General features: G+C 39.2%; 1 protein-coding gene across 3 annotated transcripts in view; it reads left to right on the forward strand.

Annotated features, from left to right (window-relative positions):
- LOC107097347 (nuclear receptor ROR-alpha-like) overlaps positions 1–3748 on the forward strand; it is a 90159-nt gene extending 86411 nt beyond the window's left edge. For all 3 annotated transcript variants that reach the window (XM_015394471.1, XM_015394472.1, XM_015394473.1), the window contains 4 exons: positions 988–1095; positions 1213–1323; positions 1406–1518; positions 2851–3748. In XM_015394471.1, the coding sequence (XP_015249957.1) occupies positions 988–1095; positions 1213–1323; positions 1406–1518; positions 2851–3015 (497 nt within the window). In that variant the 3' untranslated portion in view covers positions 3016–3748. The remainder of the gene's footprint in view (positions 1–987; positions 1096–1212; positions 1324–1405; positions 1519–2850) is intronic.
- The last annotated feature ends 14633 nt before the right edge of the window (positions 3749–18381 follow it).

Genomic DNA, 18381 nt, shown 5'->3' on the forward strand with positions numbered 1-18381 from the left:
GTTGGTTCCACAGGAGAGGAGCCTGAGAACTAAAAGATCTGCCTTTCGTTCTACTTTCAAAAGCAATTGGAACTTTATTCACACGTTAAAGGTCTGCTGTTAGTAAGTTACATAAACTTAAAATAAATAGGGCTTAAAGGAGAGAAATATCACTGCCCAAATTTCCTTCTGATTACCACCATCATCAATGCCTGACTCATGTTTGAAACAGTTAAAGCAAAGCTTAACGAGATTTTCTGTTAGCAATAAGGCTGACATCAAAGATATTAATCAGCATCTAACTTGTTAGTTAATTTGTACACTGGAGTCTAATAAGCAATTTGCTAAAAGAATAACTAAACAATTAACCACAAACTGTGAACAGAATATAAACATTTTACATTTGAGATAAAAAGTCTCTCATCTGCGAAGATATGCACAAACTAGATCTTCTTAAATGGGGTGAATTTTGTTGCAATTAGGCACCTGTTGCTATACAGTTATTATAGCAATTTTGTAAATCAAAATAAATCAGTAAAAATCCTCCTATTTTCTGGACTTCATTAATTAAATTGCAATATTGTCGATGATTTAAATAATTTTAGGAGGTTTTTTACAATTCAAAAAATATGAAATTCTAAAAGTTTGCCTTATTGTTATTTGATTATGAGCATTAAAAAAATATTTTACAATTGAGTGTCTTGACTGACTTATCCCACCATAGACACCAAAACAGTATAAATTAGTATTCAGCTATTTTAAATATGTTGTCCTTTTCATTAATTAACCAATATTAAAAATTTAATCTTTAATCATTCAGTTATGAGTCATTGTCTTATTAAATTAAAATCCTACTTGTATTTAGTCACAATTCATCCAGATTTAATAAATATTTTAGATCATAAAAGGTTTTTACTTTGAAAATGGAGTAACTGAGTGACTAATTACTATAAGTGACTGGTAATATTTCCAAACTGTCAATCAGGCTGTTTATTTTCTCCCTGGCAGGTTCTCTAGAGGTCATCCTCGTACGAATGTGTCGGGTTTTTGACCCTCAGAACAACACTGTCTACTTTGATGGGAAATTTGCCGGCCCTGACGTATTCAAATCATTAGGTGTGTGGAGCATCTGCCAGCAGCTGTAGCTGATATTCCAGTCAGATTTATTCAATTAAAGCACTTGACCGCCTATAGGGATGTTGCCTAAGCTGCTCTCCTGTTTGTTTTCACCAGGATGCGATGACTTGATCGCGTCTGTGTTTGATTTCGCTAAGAGCATGTGTTCGCTGCACCTGGAAGAGGAAGAGATCGCCCTTTTCTCTGCATCTGTTCTGCTCTCCGCAGGTACGCGCTCCGACTTTACACGCAGCACCGTTCTGAAGCTGCTTTTATTCATGCCTGTGTTCATGTTGCTGCGTTTCTGCAGACAGGTCGTGGCTGCGGGACAAGCTGCAGGTGGAGAGGCTTCAGCAGAAGACAGAGTCTGCTCTGCAGCACGTTCTGCAGAAAAACCACAGAGACGATGGACTGTTTGAGAAGGTAGTCAACAGAGCACTTATAGAGAGGAAGTTGTTGATCAGTCAGTGTGCCACTGCTAGTATTCTTAGATTGTAAACACAAAGCAATCAAAAAAAGCAGCATGCTACATGAAACTGCTGTTATGCTGCAACCTTGTGGAAAATATCTGAATTGCAACTCTAAAACCTAATTAAGCTTTAAAGGGGTCATAGAATGGTTCTACAGGGTATTTGGTCCTTAAGGTCTCTGAATAGGGTGTGTAACATTGGTTTGGCTGAAAATGGCATATTTGCTCTTCTATGAGCCCTAATGTAACCCTGGTTAAAAGCCCTAGAATGAAACAACAGGTTTTCTTCCTTTTATGGTATGCTCATGAATATTTAGATGAGCTGTGCTCTGATTGGTTGGTTTACAACAAGCTGAGTAAAGACGCATCATAGCAACAAGCACTCACTCACTGAAACATCAAATTGTTGATATGGTAGGGTGACCAGACGTCCTCTTTTTCCCGGACATGTCCTACTTTTCATACCTAAAAAAATGTCCGGGGGGAATTTCAAAATCGTCCGGGATTTTGGTCAAACACAGAACCGAGCCGCCAGCTCCGGTGCTGCTCCGGGAACTCCAGTGGACGGGGGGAGGGAGCCAGCGGTGGACAGAACGACCGAACCAGACCAGGTGATGGTAGCCGCGGCCCCGTGCACGGGAAGGCATGCGGGGGGAAGCATATCCAGCTTCGGTCGCTCCGTCCCCCAGCGGGGGTTCCGGGACTAGCCCCGGATTTCACGGCTTGGTTCGAATGGCCGGTCCGCAGTCAGCAGCCTTTGTACTGATACCAGAATTCCCCCGTTTTGGAAACAGTAAAGGGATTTTCTATTCTTTTCTATTCCATATTTTCTGATCAAAATAAATGATGAGGTCTGAATGAAATGCGAATCAGTGTAATCCTCTGGCTCCAGGGCTCTACACTAAGCTTTGCATAGATAATCACAATTTAAAGATTAATTATCAATCTGATGAAAATAAAGGGATTTGTTTGAAGCAAATTTCTTCAAAAACTTTGTAGGAAATGGTGCTTCAAGTTCTTCACTATATATATGTATATATATAAAATCTTCTCCTGTTGCAGTTTCACTCCCCCTCCACAGTAACCTTTACTTCTCCAAATCGGTTTGAGCTGAGCTTGTTTAGTTTATGTACATTTTAGATTTAGATAAAATATATACTTTAATAAAATTCAAGGATATGGTCAAGGAAAAAACATCATAAATATCCAAGTTTTGAAAATGTATCTGGCTATGTATGAGGCTAACAAGCCAAACGCTGTTCCTGTGTTCTGTGCTCCCTCCCCAGCTCAGGACTAAGGTGTCGGCGCTGCGTTCTCTGTGCGCTCTGCATTCGCAGAAACTGTCTGCATTCCGAGCCGTTTACCCCGACACGGTCCGAACGCTCTTCCCTCCTCTCTATAAGGAGCTGTTCGCCGCCGACCTGGACGGGACGCCGCCCGCCGCAGACTGACCCCAGATGTCTGAACTCGCCACGCCATGAACCCATGTGGATCCGGTGAGGCGTCTGAAACCAGACGTTCTTCAGCGTCACCTTTTTTCTTCAGTTGTTGCACTATTGCACTGGACTCTGCACTGATACAGGAACGGTAACCAGGGGTTACATGGAAGCGCATGGACTTCCTGCAGCTCTGCTGCTCGGTCTGTATTTTTAATGAACTCACAACTAACTGAGCAATACATGTCAAAGACCATCGTTGTCATTCATCGCATTTTCTAAAATGCTTAATTTCTACAACTTGAGACTTTTATACAGTAAAGAAGACGCAGTTTATATGTAAATATTGTTTAGTTGTTTAGTCATCCTCTACTTTAATGACTCCGAGAAGAAAGAAGTTTCACACTGATGTTCAGAGGAGCTTAATTTGAGTCAGTTTTTATCAGCTGAGATTTATTGTTATCATAAAACACCTGATAAGTTTCCCTGGGAAATGTTAGAGATCACTTCACATAATGCATGTTCAGTTAGACGTAAATCTAAGCCAAAAACGACACCTAACTTTTTTTTTTTTTTTTTGCTGCTGGACGTCCTGACTTAGTGAAGCTGAGTTAATCAAGATGTTTCATTCAAAGGATGAATAACAGTCCCTATGCCGTCTCTTTGTTGGTTTATTAAACCACACAGGAAGGTGTGGTCATCCAGGGTCTCATCAGCGCTCCTTGCAGCCGTAGCATCTAAACAGCAGGGTTAAGTTTGAGTGGAGCTAACCGATGAGCTACGGGATGTAGCTCATCGGTTAGCTGCACTCAAACTGTCTCCAGTTAATCTTTGCATGCCGGTCTCCTCTGTTAGAGATTCTCATGGTTCACAAACTTTTAATACAGGTAAAGTGACGGTTTGCCCTATTGCTGAACATAATCTGCTTTTACTTTGGAAAAAACACAAAAACAGTCCCATTACTTTATGTCTGATAAATAAAGTCTCTTTCACGTTCCCCTCATTCTAAAAAAAGGAGCATTCAAGCTGTGAAAACTTACGGAGCGCCACCAACTCTCATTGCCATGTTTGTAAATTTATGGAAAGTCATTTTGGACATTAATCTCATAAGGCACCTGAAGGTTAAACATTAGCACAACTTGAAGTGAACTTGAAGCTCTGCACAGATCCTCACTTTCAGTCGTTCACAATCTTGATTTTTTTTTTATTTTTAAAGCTTATTTATAACCATCTAATGTTTTACTTATTTCGATCAACTTTTTTTATCAAAATGGGTTAAAATCAGAGCTTAGTTATTCAACGTAAATTAAACTGTGCTTCACTGTTTCAACACCAGGTGGCGCTTGTTATGCAGCATCCTGTGTTTTTTAAGCTGTAGTGATGGTGAATGTTTCCAGGTCTGCTTTGTCTTCTCCTCCTTCAGCCGATTTTTTTTTATAAATCATTTCCTGACTTTTTCTGCCCTTCTAACTTAAAAAGCTGACAGCTCTATCTTTGGCTCCATTTTTCAATTCACTGCAATTCAATCCCTTTGGCTCTACTGTATCTAAAAAAAAAAAGATCTTTGTTTATTTTTTAAAACAGTAGAAAGATTTCTTTTGATCTTATTCAAATAATTTTTGCATCACCAGAATGTTCAGCTTCTAAATAACAATGTTTGGTCATATTTTTAATTTTCTTGTTTAGATTTGCTGACTAACCTTAAAGAGAATTATATATATAGTGTTTAAAAAAACAACAACATTAAAATGAGCAATAAGATAAATCTTAAGCAGACGAATGGAATGACAGGAAATTAATTGTTATAATGTGTGTCTAAAAAATAAGATTCTAACGATCAAACCAGTCTGAAACTTTGATTTGGGAATTGTGTTTTTCCCTTTTCATCATTTTTAATGCAAAAGCTTTTTTAGAAGGTTGAAGATGTTTACAGGTGGAGAATAAGTCTGCAGTAACATTCAATGACGATGCAAACACTGTAGAGATTCTAAAGCAATAAACACTCAGATCCATCCTAGATGGTTTTCAGGCAAAAGAAAGAAAGTAAAATATTAAAGATCCAAATTGGATGAAAATACTTTCAGTTCATATTTGACATTATGGAAATATTAAAGCATGGCATCCATCCCAGCTCCTCCTGCTGCAGAGCTGAGAAGTATTAAAATCATTTGATCAAATGCATCTCGGATCAGGTATTGATCTCATTACTGAGGTCCAAACAGAACCAGACCTCTAGATTAAAAACTCATTGTTCAGAGATAATCGGTATTTCAGCCATAATGAACTAAAGCAGATGATGCACTATATCTATCATCTATTTTCAAACATTCAGGTTAATCTTTTTTTTTTTATTGTGTTCAATTGTTTCTGTTCTCTTTGGGGATCCTGTTCCGCAGCTGATGAGGGAAACAAACAATTCAGCCTCTTGGATTTTTTTTTTCAATTAAAACCAATAGAAAAGCATTTTAACACAGAAATGTGATACTAGAAAAATGTCCATTAGTTGCAAAGTAGATGGTCAGCATTTGGCTACTTTTGCTTAAATCACTGCATTAATCCGCCGTGGCATGGAGGACAATGTGGTTCTGATGAGGTCCAGGTTGTCGGCTCTGGCCTCTCTTTAATGCTCCATGGATTCTCTGGGGTTCTGGTCCTTCCAGTTTGCTGGTAATGTCATGCTGATTACTGATGGTTTTGGTTTCTTTGGCAGTGCAGGTCTGATCCATGTCCTGCTGTAAAGTGAGAGCAGCATCCTCATAAAGCATACGAAAAATCCAAAACATCCTGCTAGATCATTAAAGTAGCTCCTGTCTGCAGATAGCAGCAACAGAATGAGCTGCAGACCTGCAGCACCATCTGCTGGAACCAATGCTGAACTGCAGAATCATTGTTTCCTCCTTTTATCACATAGTGGTAGTTTTATTTTATGTCTCAAGCATCTTTAATTATTCCTTTAAATCTAAAAACAGCAGCATCTCTGTACTCAGGCCAGTAAAATAAGCAGGAATGTATAAATGTCAAGCAATAATGACATTTGCAATGTTTTACAGAAGTCAATCAGGATTAATCATCCATCTCAGAATAAAAGAATAACGCCTTGTTACAACCCAAACTAACATCCCCATAAAATCCACATTTCTCTATATAGGTTTAATAAAAGGAACGTATGATATATTGCCTAAAAAGGTGAACGCCCCCCCCCCCAAGCTGGGTTCTAGATGATGAGTATTTTTGAACCTGATGTATTCCTGCTACATTTTCATTGATATTTGAACTTTTATGTGACCAATTAATTTAGATAAACGTAAACTAGAACAATAGATGAAGATCAGAAATTTGTAAAGGTGCCAAACCCCCTTAGCTCTGATAATTCTGATAATTTCACCCAAAGTTAAATTCAGTGAAATTTTTATTTGATTTTACTTTTAGAATAAAGTGCGCTGTGGTCCAGGTATTATGTTGACATAGGATGGACATTTCTCCTGTCTTTTTACGTATCCATCCTGAGAACCAAGACTTATGTAAATCAGTGCTTATTTTAGAAAGGATTAAATGTTCCTCCAGATAAATGTAATTTAAGCATCTAGACAAAATGACGATGGATTTCTTAAGTTCAGCCGTAGCTTTAGGATGTAGAAGAATGGAGATTTAATTGACTATTGGTTCCAGAAAAGCTGGTCAAAGTGTTTTAGATACTTCAGATAATCGTTGGTGAAAATCTGTCCATTCTAGAAATTTCCTGGGGTTGATCTTAAAAAAAGGAAATATCAGTGGGTGAAATGCTTCTCTGATGTCAGAGACTAGCGAAGGATGATCCTTCTGGTTCCCGACTGTCCCAAACCGGAAGCAAACTTTGATCTAGAGAGGCTAGAGAGGCCGACGACCAGACCTGGTGTCGCTGCTAAGAACAGGAAACCCGGTTCCCTTCAAACTACTTCAGCAAACAGATTCAGGCTAAACTTATCCAGCTGATGGTCGACAGAAAAGCTGGTGGGTATCCTTCTAGTTGTGGGTTTTTTTATGTTAGAGGTCAAAATGCATCTTATCAACTACAATCAGCTACTTTAAGGCCTTATTTGTGGACTGTTGTCCCTATAATGTTTGTTATACAGTTATAGGAAACATCAGGACCTTTGATGAGGATTCCAATGATCAGCATTTGCAGAACTTTAATAAAACATGTTACAGCAATCCGTCCAAATCCACATTTTCCTTCCTTCTCTCCCAGATCCCAGAGTATATTGCTGGCATGCAGAGTAATTCCCAAACCTTGGTGCAAACCATGCATTCCAGACAGTTTAGCATTTGACCAACTGACAACACATCCCTGACGCACTGCGCCGCCCGAATGCTGACTGACTTTGTTCAGTAGTGCAGCACTTGTTTCAGTTCATTATTTGCGGTGGCAGATCTTAAATGTGCGCACTTTTGATTGAGCATCCAACAGCTGAGGGTCTGCAGTGGGACAGTCGGTGTTCTCCAGCTGAGGATTGCTTAAATTAGGTAACATTATGAAAGCCAGCAGCAATCTCTTTGTGTTACTGCTTATCTTTATTGCTTCGTTAACATCCAACATGTCTGATGCTGAGTTCTTATCATTTGGATTTGTTTGAACTCCTGAGCTTAAAGTTCTCCTCTTGTACCTAAGATCAGGTCAGAATCTATGCATTGAAGTCCTTTATATGAAAATCCAAATGAAGGTATTAGACTCTGCTTTCGTAGAATACAAAGCATGAATGAATTATGTTTTCATAGTCGTCTGAAACGGGTACGATGGGGGTGTTTAGAATTACTGATCACCTGCTTTACCTCATGCTGGTCCGAGATATTTGCATGCAGCTGATGTACAGACCTTAACTGGAACTAAACCCCTAAAGAAGGTCCGGTGCTTGATAGCTGCAGATTGTTCTATTTGCACTTGATGTTTGTGTTTTTTGCATCTTTAATTTTTGCAGAACATCAGATAATTGCTGCTGATTTTATTCTAATCTAACCGTGTTGTTGTGTTTGGGTAACAAACGTTTTAAAAGCGCTTTTGAACTGACTGGCTGTATTTAAATGTCCTAAACAGAAACGCTCAGTTTCATTTCTCATATTGTGACCAGATTTTAGCCATAACTAAATATTCAGCAATAAGCAAACTTTTAATCTTTTGGCGTAGTTTTATCTGTAGGACATGAAAACACATGATGGTTTATTTCATCCTTAAAATGGCCACTTATTAATTTTAGTTTCCTTTGTTTTCTGTTAACAACCTTGTTAATTATTTTGTACAAACCACCAGAAAGTACTGAGCATTGAGCTTTTTATCAGCTGATTCTTATGCATCATAATGTATTATATATTGTTTATATGGACAGGTTTGGTAGTTTACTAACAGAGAAACAATCTCTGTGTTTTTTTATGTGTATTCTGCAAGCTCATTTTTTGTTATCAGGGTATTCATTTAACTATGCCACTTTGTGTGTTTTACTACGATCTAAGACAATAAAGAAAACAACCTGATTTCTGATGGTCTTCCTGGTCGTTTGTCATCATATACGTCCAGGACATCTGTCCAGGTGCTGCTAATCAAATGCACAGAATGAATGGATCTATAAGAGCTGCTCTGGAGCATAAAGGCCTGTGTTAAACCAATCCCAAGGCAGAAGGATATCAGCAATGTTGGAGTGAAACAGCTGTTGCTTCCCATCGATCCTGGAAGCCTCAAAGGGGCATTTCCAGACAGCCTGAAGTCCATCATTTTACAGAGAAGAAGAGAGGTACCATCTGGCATCTGTTCCAAGATTATACACTGAAAGAAAAGGACAGAAAGGGTTTATTTTGTCATATTTTTGCAGGTTTGTTGTAATTTTTTTGGAACTAGAGACCAGACTGACTGATTTTCTGTATATTTTCTTCTCAAAGATCTGAATTGTTCCTGCTTCCTTCGCCTCTACCTGTAGTTTCTGTTTTCCGTCAGCAGATGGCACTATAGTTCAGCTGTAAAGGAGGTTATAAAGACACACTGCTGAAATGGTTTCTATTCTTTAGGACCCTATTTGTTTGGATTAAATGACACATGGGGTCAAAGCGGCATTTAATGGGAAGCTACTAGTTTTGATTTGATATTTAAAGATTCAGCTCTTTGACCCGATTCAGTAAACGGCAACAACCTCTTCTCTCTGCTGTGTGAAGCTCAGTTTTATTGCCCTCAAGCTCTTTTTCGTCTCTCTCTCTCTTTAAAGGAATAGTTTGGTTTTATAAAGTCCAAACTGCCACCATTTAAAATAGCTAAAACCTTTCACTGTGGATTAAAGCAAAAAGTTCAAGACTTTGAAATGATGTTCAATAGCTACTGGGCCAGCAGAGTATTACAACCAACCCCTTTACTCTGATACCTGTAAATAAAACAATTCACATGATTAAAGAGATAAAAATACAGATTATCTGAATGGGAAACCCATGTTTGTCCATCCATCTTATACACGATCTTAAAAGAAGCATATTTCTACCCCAAGTGTTCAAGGCTTTTGCAAAACAGGCTGTTTAAAATATTGAATTATTAATGAAATGATTTTAGTTTGAATGATCTAAACTTAAAAGAATATTCACTGATCAGTATAAACACTTTTATTAAACTCCAGGACTGATGGAAAATTCATTTCCATTCATCATCAACATGCAATCTGTAGAAACTTTTTAAAATAACAGCATTGAAAATAACTTGATAGAAAACCAGAATTATAAGAGCATCTTAAGTTTATTCAGAATCTTTCCTGCTGGGTTCCCTTCATTTTTCTAAGCATTAAAACCTTTCTGGTTTTATTCTGGTAGTCATGTCATTGTAGCTTCAACTGTTTGGTTTTCTAGGACCTGGGTTTGGATTTAAGACGGATCTAGAGTTTTTTTTCGGGTCTAGGTCGGGGCTCCCAGCTGCGGATGCGTTGATTGTTTTAGCTGTTTGTTTTAAGAAAAAGCTTGGAACAGATTCTCCCATCCACCAGGACCATAGGCTGTGAAATAGTCGCACAGAATAATGCTGCAAATGTCATCCTGGACAGTTTCCTCAGTGTTCTTCTTTTCAGAGAGTCCAGGAACTTCATCTTTTTCCTTGTTGGTCCAGAGCCTTGGTGGTTTCATTGTCTGGGTCACATGGTGGAGGTTTGGACAATAATTCAAACTCAGACTTTACTTTTTGTAAATTCAGGGTTATAATCATTCATTAAAGGAATAGTACACCCAAAACATGATTAGCCTTCATTTTCTACTCACCCCCATGCTGAACAACACTCTGGAGTACTTTTTTGATATCTCAAATGCATCTGGAGATCTGGGAGGCTTCTTGCTGTCTGCTGACATTCAAATAATGGAGGTCTATGGCGCCCGAGGCAGAAAGGTCCATAAAAGTCCACAAAAACGTGTCAATATTCCTCCATACTGCTCGTCCAATGTATTCCAAGTGTCCTGAGTGGGTAGCGTCCAGAATTTACTCGAAACAAAGTCATTTAGAATGTTTTTAGAGCATAAACAGTAGTGTATAGGATTTCCTGAAAGCGCGTTCACGACGCTACGGAAACCGCGGCAGACCAAACCAGATGAAAGTGCGCATTCAGCTCGGCAAAGAAGTCATGCTCTTCCTCAACACTGAAGTCCTCAGACATTTTTCTTTCGTTGTTTCTTTCTTTGCACAGGTAAACAGCACATTTCTTCTTGTACGCTTGCATTATCGTCAGAGCAGACGCTGAATGCGCACTTTCATCTGGTTTGGTCTGCCGCGGTTTCCGTAGCATCGTGAACTCACAGGCGTGCGCTTTTTCGGGCATCTGAAGAAGATGTCAGAGCCACCTCAACTGACTCCTCTCGATGTGGAGGAGAACCGGCTCTACACTGAGCCTCTCCCGAATGACCGAGCTCCTCACCCTATCTCTAAGGGAGAGCCCAGCCACCCTGCGGAGGAAGCTCATTTCAGCCGCTTGTATCCGGGATCTAGTTCTTTCGGTCATAATCCAGATTTCATGACCATAGGTGAGGGTAGGAACGTAGACAGACCGGTAAATTGAGAGCTTTGCCTTTTCGCTCAGCTCTCTCTTCACCACGACAGACCGGTGCAGCATCCGCATTATTGCAGCAGCCGCACCGATCCGTCTATCGATCTCCCGCTCCATTCTTCCTTCACTCGTGAACAGGACCCCAAGATACTTGAACTCCTCCACTTGAGGCAAGGACTCTCCTCCAACCTGAAGGGGACAAGCCACCTTTTTCCGGTCGAGAACCATGGCCTCGGACTTGGAGGAGCTGATTCTCATCCCGGCCGCTTCACACTCAGCTGCGAACCGCCCCAGCGCACGCTGTAGGTCTTGGCAGGAGGGAGCCAGCAGAACTACGTCATCCGCAAAAAGCAGGGACGAGATCCGCTGTTCCCCAAACCAGACCCTCTCCGGTCCTTGGCTGCGCCTAGAAATCCAATCCATAAAAGTTATGAACATAACTAGGGCTGGGCAATGAGATGCATTCACAATATAATCGCAATTCAATAAAAAACAATTTTTTAAATTGCTATTTTACTTTGATTGTACTACAATTAACCTGAGTACAGCACAAATTTATCAGCCCTTTGGGTGTTTATATGTTTAATGCTTGTTTGGGCAAAAGAGAGTTGAAACTAGCAACCAAATCCATGCAAATAGAAGTAAACCTGTCTGGAACGAAGGTTACAGTAAAGTCCTGCAACAGAGGACTCTGGGTAAACTTTCAGGGTCATAAAAAAAGCGAAGCCCTGAAATCAAACCTGCTTGCAGTTGGTTAGCGCAAAAACAGCAGCCACAGTATTGGTGAACATAACTGTACTTTTGGCTTTTGGCAAAATACTTCAACCCTAGATTAAAATAGTAATAGTGATATTTAGAAAAAAAAAGGTGAGAATATTTTTTTACTAGATTTACTATTGGCTCCTGAAAGAACATATTTTACAGAGTGAACCAGGTGAATCTACAACTTCTCCACTTCAGGGGTTCTGCATAGAGAGTAAAGACAGACAAAACGTTAATCTTATTTTAAACGCAAAAAAAATTACATATTCTTTTAAAATTGTTGTATATTGTATTGTATATTGTAACTCTGTAAAAATGCAGATATGTTTCCAAAGCTGGACAGAGATCATTTCCAGCCCAGGTCTTTGCTGTCCGTCCACATTTGATCTCTAAAGCGGAGCTCTTAGACTGTTTGCTCTCGCTGTCCATGCTTTGCTGCCAGGTTCTGCTGCCTGCCAGGTTGGATCCATCTCATTAAACAGTCACACCTCCCAAAAGGCTGCCCTCTCCCATCCATGTCCTCTCCCTGTTTGCTCAGCCTGCCTGCACCGTCCTCCGGGCTCTTTGTGAATTCAGAGCTGGAGGTGAAGCAAGAAAAGCAGGTGAGGCACATGCAAGTTGTTGATGTGAATCAGAGTCAGATCCTGGAGACAAGAAGTGTTTGTTTTACTACCTGGCTGTGAATAAAAAGGTTCTGCTGAGCTGTAGCTTGTATCTAACTCTGTTGAACAGAACTCCTCTTTAGCCAAAACAAAGACTGACGGCAGACTCCTGCTGAAAAAACCTGCTTCCTGTTGTTCGCTCCAAAGAAACAGAAGGAAGTGTCTCAGGTTTTAAGCAGAAATATTAAAGGCTTTCAGAGATGTTTTGCCTTATTGATTAATGCAGTCGACTCCCCAGATAAAACAGGAGACCAAAACTGTTCAGCCACAGCATCTTTGAACAAATTTATACGGGAATATTAACTTTATATTTTTCCTACTGAGCCATACTCATTGGGCCAAATCAATTAAGTTCCATCTGAATATTTTGTGTCATTGTAGTTGTTTTCCGGTCTTATTTGAGTTGATTACTCTCTGTTGCACCCTTGTTTCAGTCTCCTTTCCCCTAGCTTCCTTCTAGATCCTTCTGTCCACACCTGCTCCCAATCAGCTGATTACTACATCTATTGTTCTGTTTAGCATATTTACTCCTCCTCTGTAGTTATTGTTCGCTGGATTCTCGTCATTCCCTCATTCCTTCGGTTCATTTCTTCCTAGTGTCTCCTCGTTCTTTGGTTCCTGAATTTCTTGTTGATCGGTTCTGGATTATGGTTTCTGTATTTTTACTTCTTCTTCAAATTTAGCAAGAAATCCTCTCTGCCTTATCAGCTCTGCATTTAGGTCCTAATTTATCCCCTAATCTTGACACAGAGCTTCTGCTTTCAGCTCAGTCCCTCCTTTAGGCTGACAGACCAGAGGAATGTTTTCATTATGCACCCTGACCCATCTAGCTTAATGGCGCTTCAAGTTAAAAAACGATAAAATAAAATAATCCTGTGAATCATAATGACAGTGTGTTTTTTCCTGGTCATGGTGTTTTTGTTGTGTTCTAGTATTTTCTTACCCTACATAAATCACGTTATGTATCCATCTTCTAGACAACTCAACTCAGGGCTGAATTTAGTAAAGAAGAGGAGTCGTGGTCCTGATGCTGTAAATGTTGTGATTGGTGGACCCTCTGAAGGGGCTTCCTACTAAATAGTCCCAGAGGGTCCTGTTGAGACTCCTTGATATGCGTGTGGCTAAGCAGATGGGACAGTAACGTGGAGTAAATGAACATTCAGGGTGGAAACGCTAAGCTGTTTAAACCTGTGTTTCATTAAAGCCTGTTTACATCTGCAGATGCTTGTTCATTAAACAGGAGCTGCAAAACGACGTTTAACGATGTTTGGCCCCCCTCCTAAAGATAAATCTGGATTTATTAGGGAGTGCTAGTTTTCAAACTTTAGATGAACTCTAACTGTGTTTAGGGATGCATTCCAGCTCAGAAGAAGCAGAATAATGTAGTTATTGTGTAAAGGTAGGAATGCACTCCTTGTTCCTTCACTTACTTCACCTCATGTCAAATTCTAGAAACCTCTTTGACATGGGATTTGAAAGACAGGTCCCAATCAAAAATAAAACCAATTGTTTTTGTGTGACTTTTTTTAACCCTAACCCTACTTTATTACCTGAGACCAATTTAATCCCATCTAGATAAGGTGACTGACTAATCAGCTTCTTTTTCAAAGACTCTGGTCCAAAGACTAGAACTATAACCAAGACTATAGCTACATCATGTCAACCACAAATGCAGAAAATTTCAGACCTCTAGCTACAACAGTTCCAGAGCTGTGGGGCTTTGAAATTGTGGCATCATCAGCGTCTCCAAAAACCCAGCACATGGGGAAAATGTTTTTAATAAACCTATAGGTCTAATAATGATTGTAAGAGCCACTGGTTTGCTGTACAGAGACCAAAGTTCTGGCTGAAATTCTACCTTAAAATTTGGCTTGTTAAGTTGAAGCTTTAGCCTTTGAATTGTTGCCATCAGCAGGAAACCGTATCCAGTGTGTGAATAGCCAACCCTGTAATTTACTAGGAGTAGTTTGCATTTGTGAAAGGCACTAATTCTTGTTCCAGCTGGGAATGGGATCTCGATAAATAACTTTTATTTTAATTCAGTTTATTTATATAGCTCCAATTCCTATTTCTAAGTGCTTTACAGAGACCATTGTCATCATCATTGAGTCTTTAACTTGCAGGATGCGATCCTCTTGGATGATCTTTGTTGATTCCTGATATATCCCTCACACAGAGCATGCATGCAGCAACACTGGAAGGAATAAGTTCCCTTTTAATAAGAAGATACCTGCGGCTGAACCAGCCTCAGTCTGAGCGGCCATCTACCGAGATCGATTGATGGTTCAAATAAAGAAAAGCAGACATACAGAAAGAAGCAGATATATTTAAAACTAATGGTAATCTAGCTACACAAAACATGCTTTGATCTAAGCTAGTCCACTGCTTTAGAGTCCATCGGTTCCGTGCTCAAGGTCCTTTTACCGCCAGACAGTGAACCGTCTCTAGGCTTTTCTAGCCTTCAGCAGGTTTGTTTTCATGATGACTCCACTGCCACGCTATGTTCAGCTTATTGTTCACCATGACATAAAGCATGTTGAATGTAAGCCAAAATATCAGATTCTGCTCTAATCTGCTTCTCTTTTAACAGGGAACCTTTTCCTGCCTAGAGAGAATGACGGATAGATTTCCTGTCAAATGAGACTTCTTCTTTAGCTGTTAATGTCTGCAGCTCATCCAGTGTTACCTTTATCCTCTCTGCTGCTTTCTCTAATTAACTAGAAAACCTTTAACCAGTCTGACTGTATGAACTGCAGTAATTTGTCCCTCTAAAGTGCTTGGAGGTGACATGTTGAGAATTAGTGCTATATAAATAAACTAAACTAATTTCCTTGAACACCCTGTCAGTGTAGTTAGATGTCTTGGTAGGGCCGCAGCCTCTCTCAGTGCTTAGGTAATGGATTGAACAGATTTCTGGGAAAAGGTCAAACCTTACGTGTTTTGTTTTAGATAATAATGATGCTTTATACTCAATGAGAGCTTCTTTCCTGACCCGTCTGCTGGGATCCTCACTCTTCATTGTCTCCTGTTCTCCAGGAAACCTCTAATGCTATGTTCAGACCACACACGCTAGAGGCAGCAGAAGTAGCTAGTTCACATGCAAAGTCAATGGTTGACGCACATCAAGGCGCATCAAAAGGTCCTGCAGCCCATTTACTCTTCAAGCGATTTCTGAAGACTGTTGATTGAATTTAACAGATTAAGGCAGAAATAAATGTTTAAATGAAGTCACTAATAATTGTTGTTTTTTCTTTCTTCAGATTTAGCATAATTCCTTTCATCAGTGTATAAAAGATTCAGCAGAGATTAGATTGCATGCCTTTCGAAATGATGTATTTTTATAGGAACCTTTTAAAAGAGCTTCTTGTCTGAATGTCGCCTTTAGGAAACCTTCATGGGAAAAGCCATTATGAAGAATGTCTCAGAGTTATTCATCATCATTTTGTGTTGATCTTTAAAGCCTAATGAAGATAAATTTGATGGTTGTCCAGCCTCCTACTGTACCATGTGACTCTGTTTAATTACAGTGAAATTAAACATATTTGCTTCTGCACATTCTACCATTTTGCACACATTTGATGTTGAATACCTTTAAGGAAGAGAGAGTAAAATCAAATCCTGTCTCTGTTCTTTCACCCTCAATGCCCTTATCCAGGCTCTCAAGTCTCCTCCTTGTCAGTTTTTCTCTTGGCAAATATTCTAGAAGCTCATCATCTGCATCGCTACTCGGTTCTTTTTATCTGCACTGTGCTGGGCTGTCAGGGTGATTTCTATCCTCCTCCTTCTTAAAGGGTATAAAGTGAGGTTAAGTTCATTGTGCAAAAGGAGGAAAAAGTGTTGAAATTATAAGACAAAGTTCCCTGTAATGGGAGAGGGTTAGAGGATTCATTGAAAGCTTGAATTTTACTGCCACATGCATCAAATACATAACTATAAATCAACTGAACATAATATGTACTTTAAAAACACATAACTTCACTTCATGCTGTCAGGGGTGACAGCGACATGTCGCCTCAAGACAAAGTATGCAATTTCGCATATTAATACTGTTTGCCTCAGGGCAACAGTTTTATTTTTAAATGATTTACATTATTTAACGAGCAAATAAACTGGATTAATATTCATGGTGTTATTGAAATACGGCCCAAGTGCACACTGCTTTTATGGAGGAAAACAAACTTTAATTCATAAAAAGAAAAAAACAAGGTAGGTGAGTAGTTTTTAGTAGAAGAGAAAAGTAGGAAAATAGCAAATAATAGGAAAAACACAAGAATTTAGCAGTGAAAAATAAGAAAATAGTCAGTTTAAACACAGAAACCCAGCTGGAGAAATGGCAAGACAGCAGGAAGAAAAGCGGAGCAGCTTTGCTAGAATGAAAACCAGAGATGGGAAGTAACAAAGTACAAATACTTTGTTACTGTACTCAAGTAGATTTTTCTGATATTTTTACTTTACTTTACTACTTATTTTTATGGCGAGTTTTTACTTCTACTCCTTACATTTTAAAAAATTGTCTCGTTACTTTAGTTTTGAATCATTTCAATGGAGTTACCGTTATTATTTTTCACGTCATCAATACCAAATTCAATCTAATTGGATGGGAATCTACGTTGCATTTGACGCACCACTACAAGATGAATCGACAGATTCGGCGGTATTCATTGGCGGCAAATCATTGCAGCTTGGTGGCGGTGGCGTTAGCATAGTAGCATGGACGACGAGATGATTGAAAATGAACACAACGGAGATCTAGTCCTATTGGCAGACATCCATTTAAAATGTAGGCAACGGCATGAAAAAAGTGGTTTCTACTTTTACTTTTATACTTTAAGTAAATTTACAAGCCTGTACTTTGTTACTTTTACTTGAGTAAAGAAGTTTAATCAGTACTTCCACTTTTACCAGAGTATTTTTTAACACAAGTATCTGTACTTTTACTCAAGTACGGAAAGTGAGTACTTTTGCCATCTCTGATGAAAACAGAGGGGAGAGCAGGGTTGACTGCGTCATTTGCGTATCTGGTTACGCAAATGAGCTGATGGTACGGATCGTGCTTCCGGGACGGATCGGGTAGTGTCAATGACAAATAACAAAGATGGTGCAGACACCGCGTGGTGGAGGCGGAGTCACATGACCAACAGGGAGCAAAAAGCAGTGATCATCTGCCTGAAGGTCAGTTAACTGAGTTCACCATAAATTCCACTATATAGTCCCTACTCTATATAATGATTGAGGGATTTAGGGGTTAGGGAGGACATTTGCACACAGCATCAGAGCAATTCAGTCAGGTCTGCAAATAACAACCAACCAGTTTTAATGAACTTTCCTTTTTAATTAAGGAGATAGATAAACTGTGATTAAAAAAAAAGTTATGACAGTGGTTAAATATTTGAGAATAGATACACGCTCTTTAACAATTAATTCCTATTAGTAAATCAAAACTGAAATATTGCAGATATAACATTTAAACCTTTAATCCATCCCAATCCAGCAGATGATTGTAGAACAACATGTTCCTGTCAGGTAGGAGTCAATGATTTGATGTTATCTGCTGGGTTTCCTGACACAGACGACGGTTCATCTAACGTGAGTAAAAACTAACCACTCTATTGTTTTATTGATTTGAAATCAGTTGGCATGATTGTTTTAAATTGACAGTGTTGTAAATTGGTGCCGTACAAAAAAATACAAATTAATTCAACATTTTTTGAAGACTTTTGTTGGTTCTAAGCAGAGATAGACTGAAACATTACCTGGCTACATTTTTATTCTCCAATTAGCGGGATGATTCGCACGTTTGTTCACCAATTCATCAGTGCATTCAGCCGGTGTACCCCGCAATCCGCTCCTTTCATTTGCTCTTGATTGTTAAGGTTTTATTGAATTCATTTCTTAATAAATATTTCTTTTTGTAGATTAGAACATCT

The sequence above is a fragment of the Cyprinodon variegatus genome, unplaced genomic scaffold (assembly GCF_000732505.1).
Source record: "Cyprinodon variegatus isolate N-32 unplaced genomic scaffold, C_variegatus-1.0 Scaffold687, whole genome shotgun sequence".
Classification (NCBI taxonomy): Eukaryota; Metazoa; Chordata; class Actinopteri; order Cyprinodontiformes; family Cyprinodontidae; genus Cyprinodon; species Cyprinodon variegatus.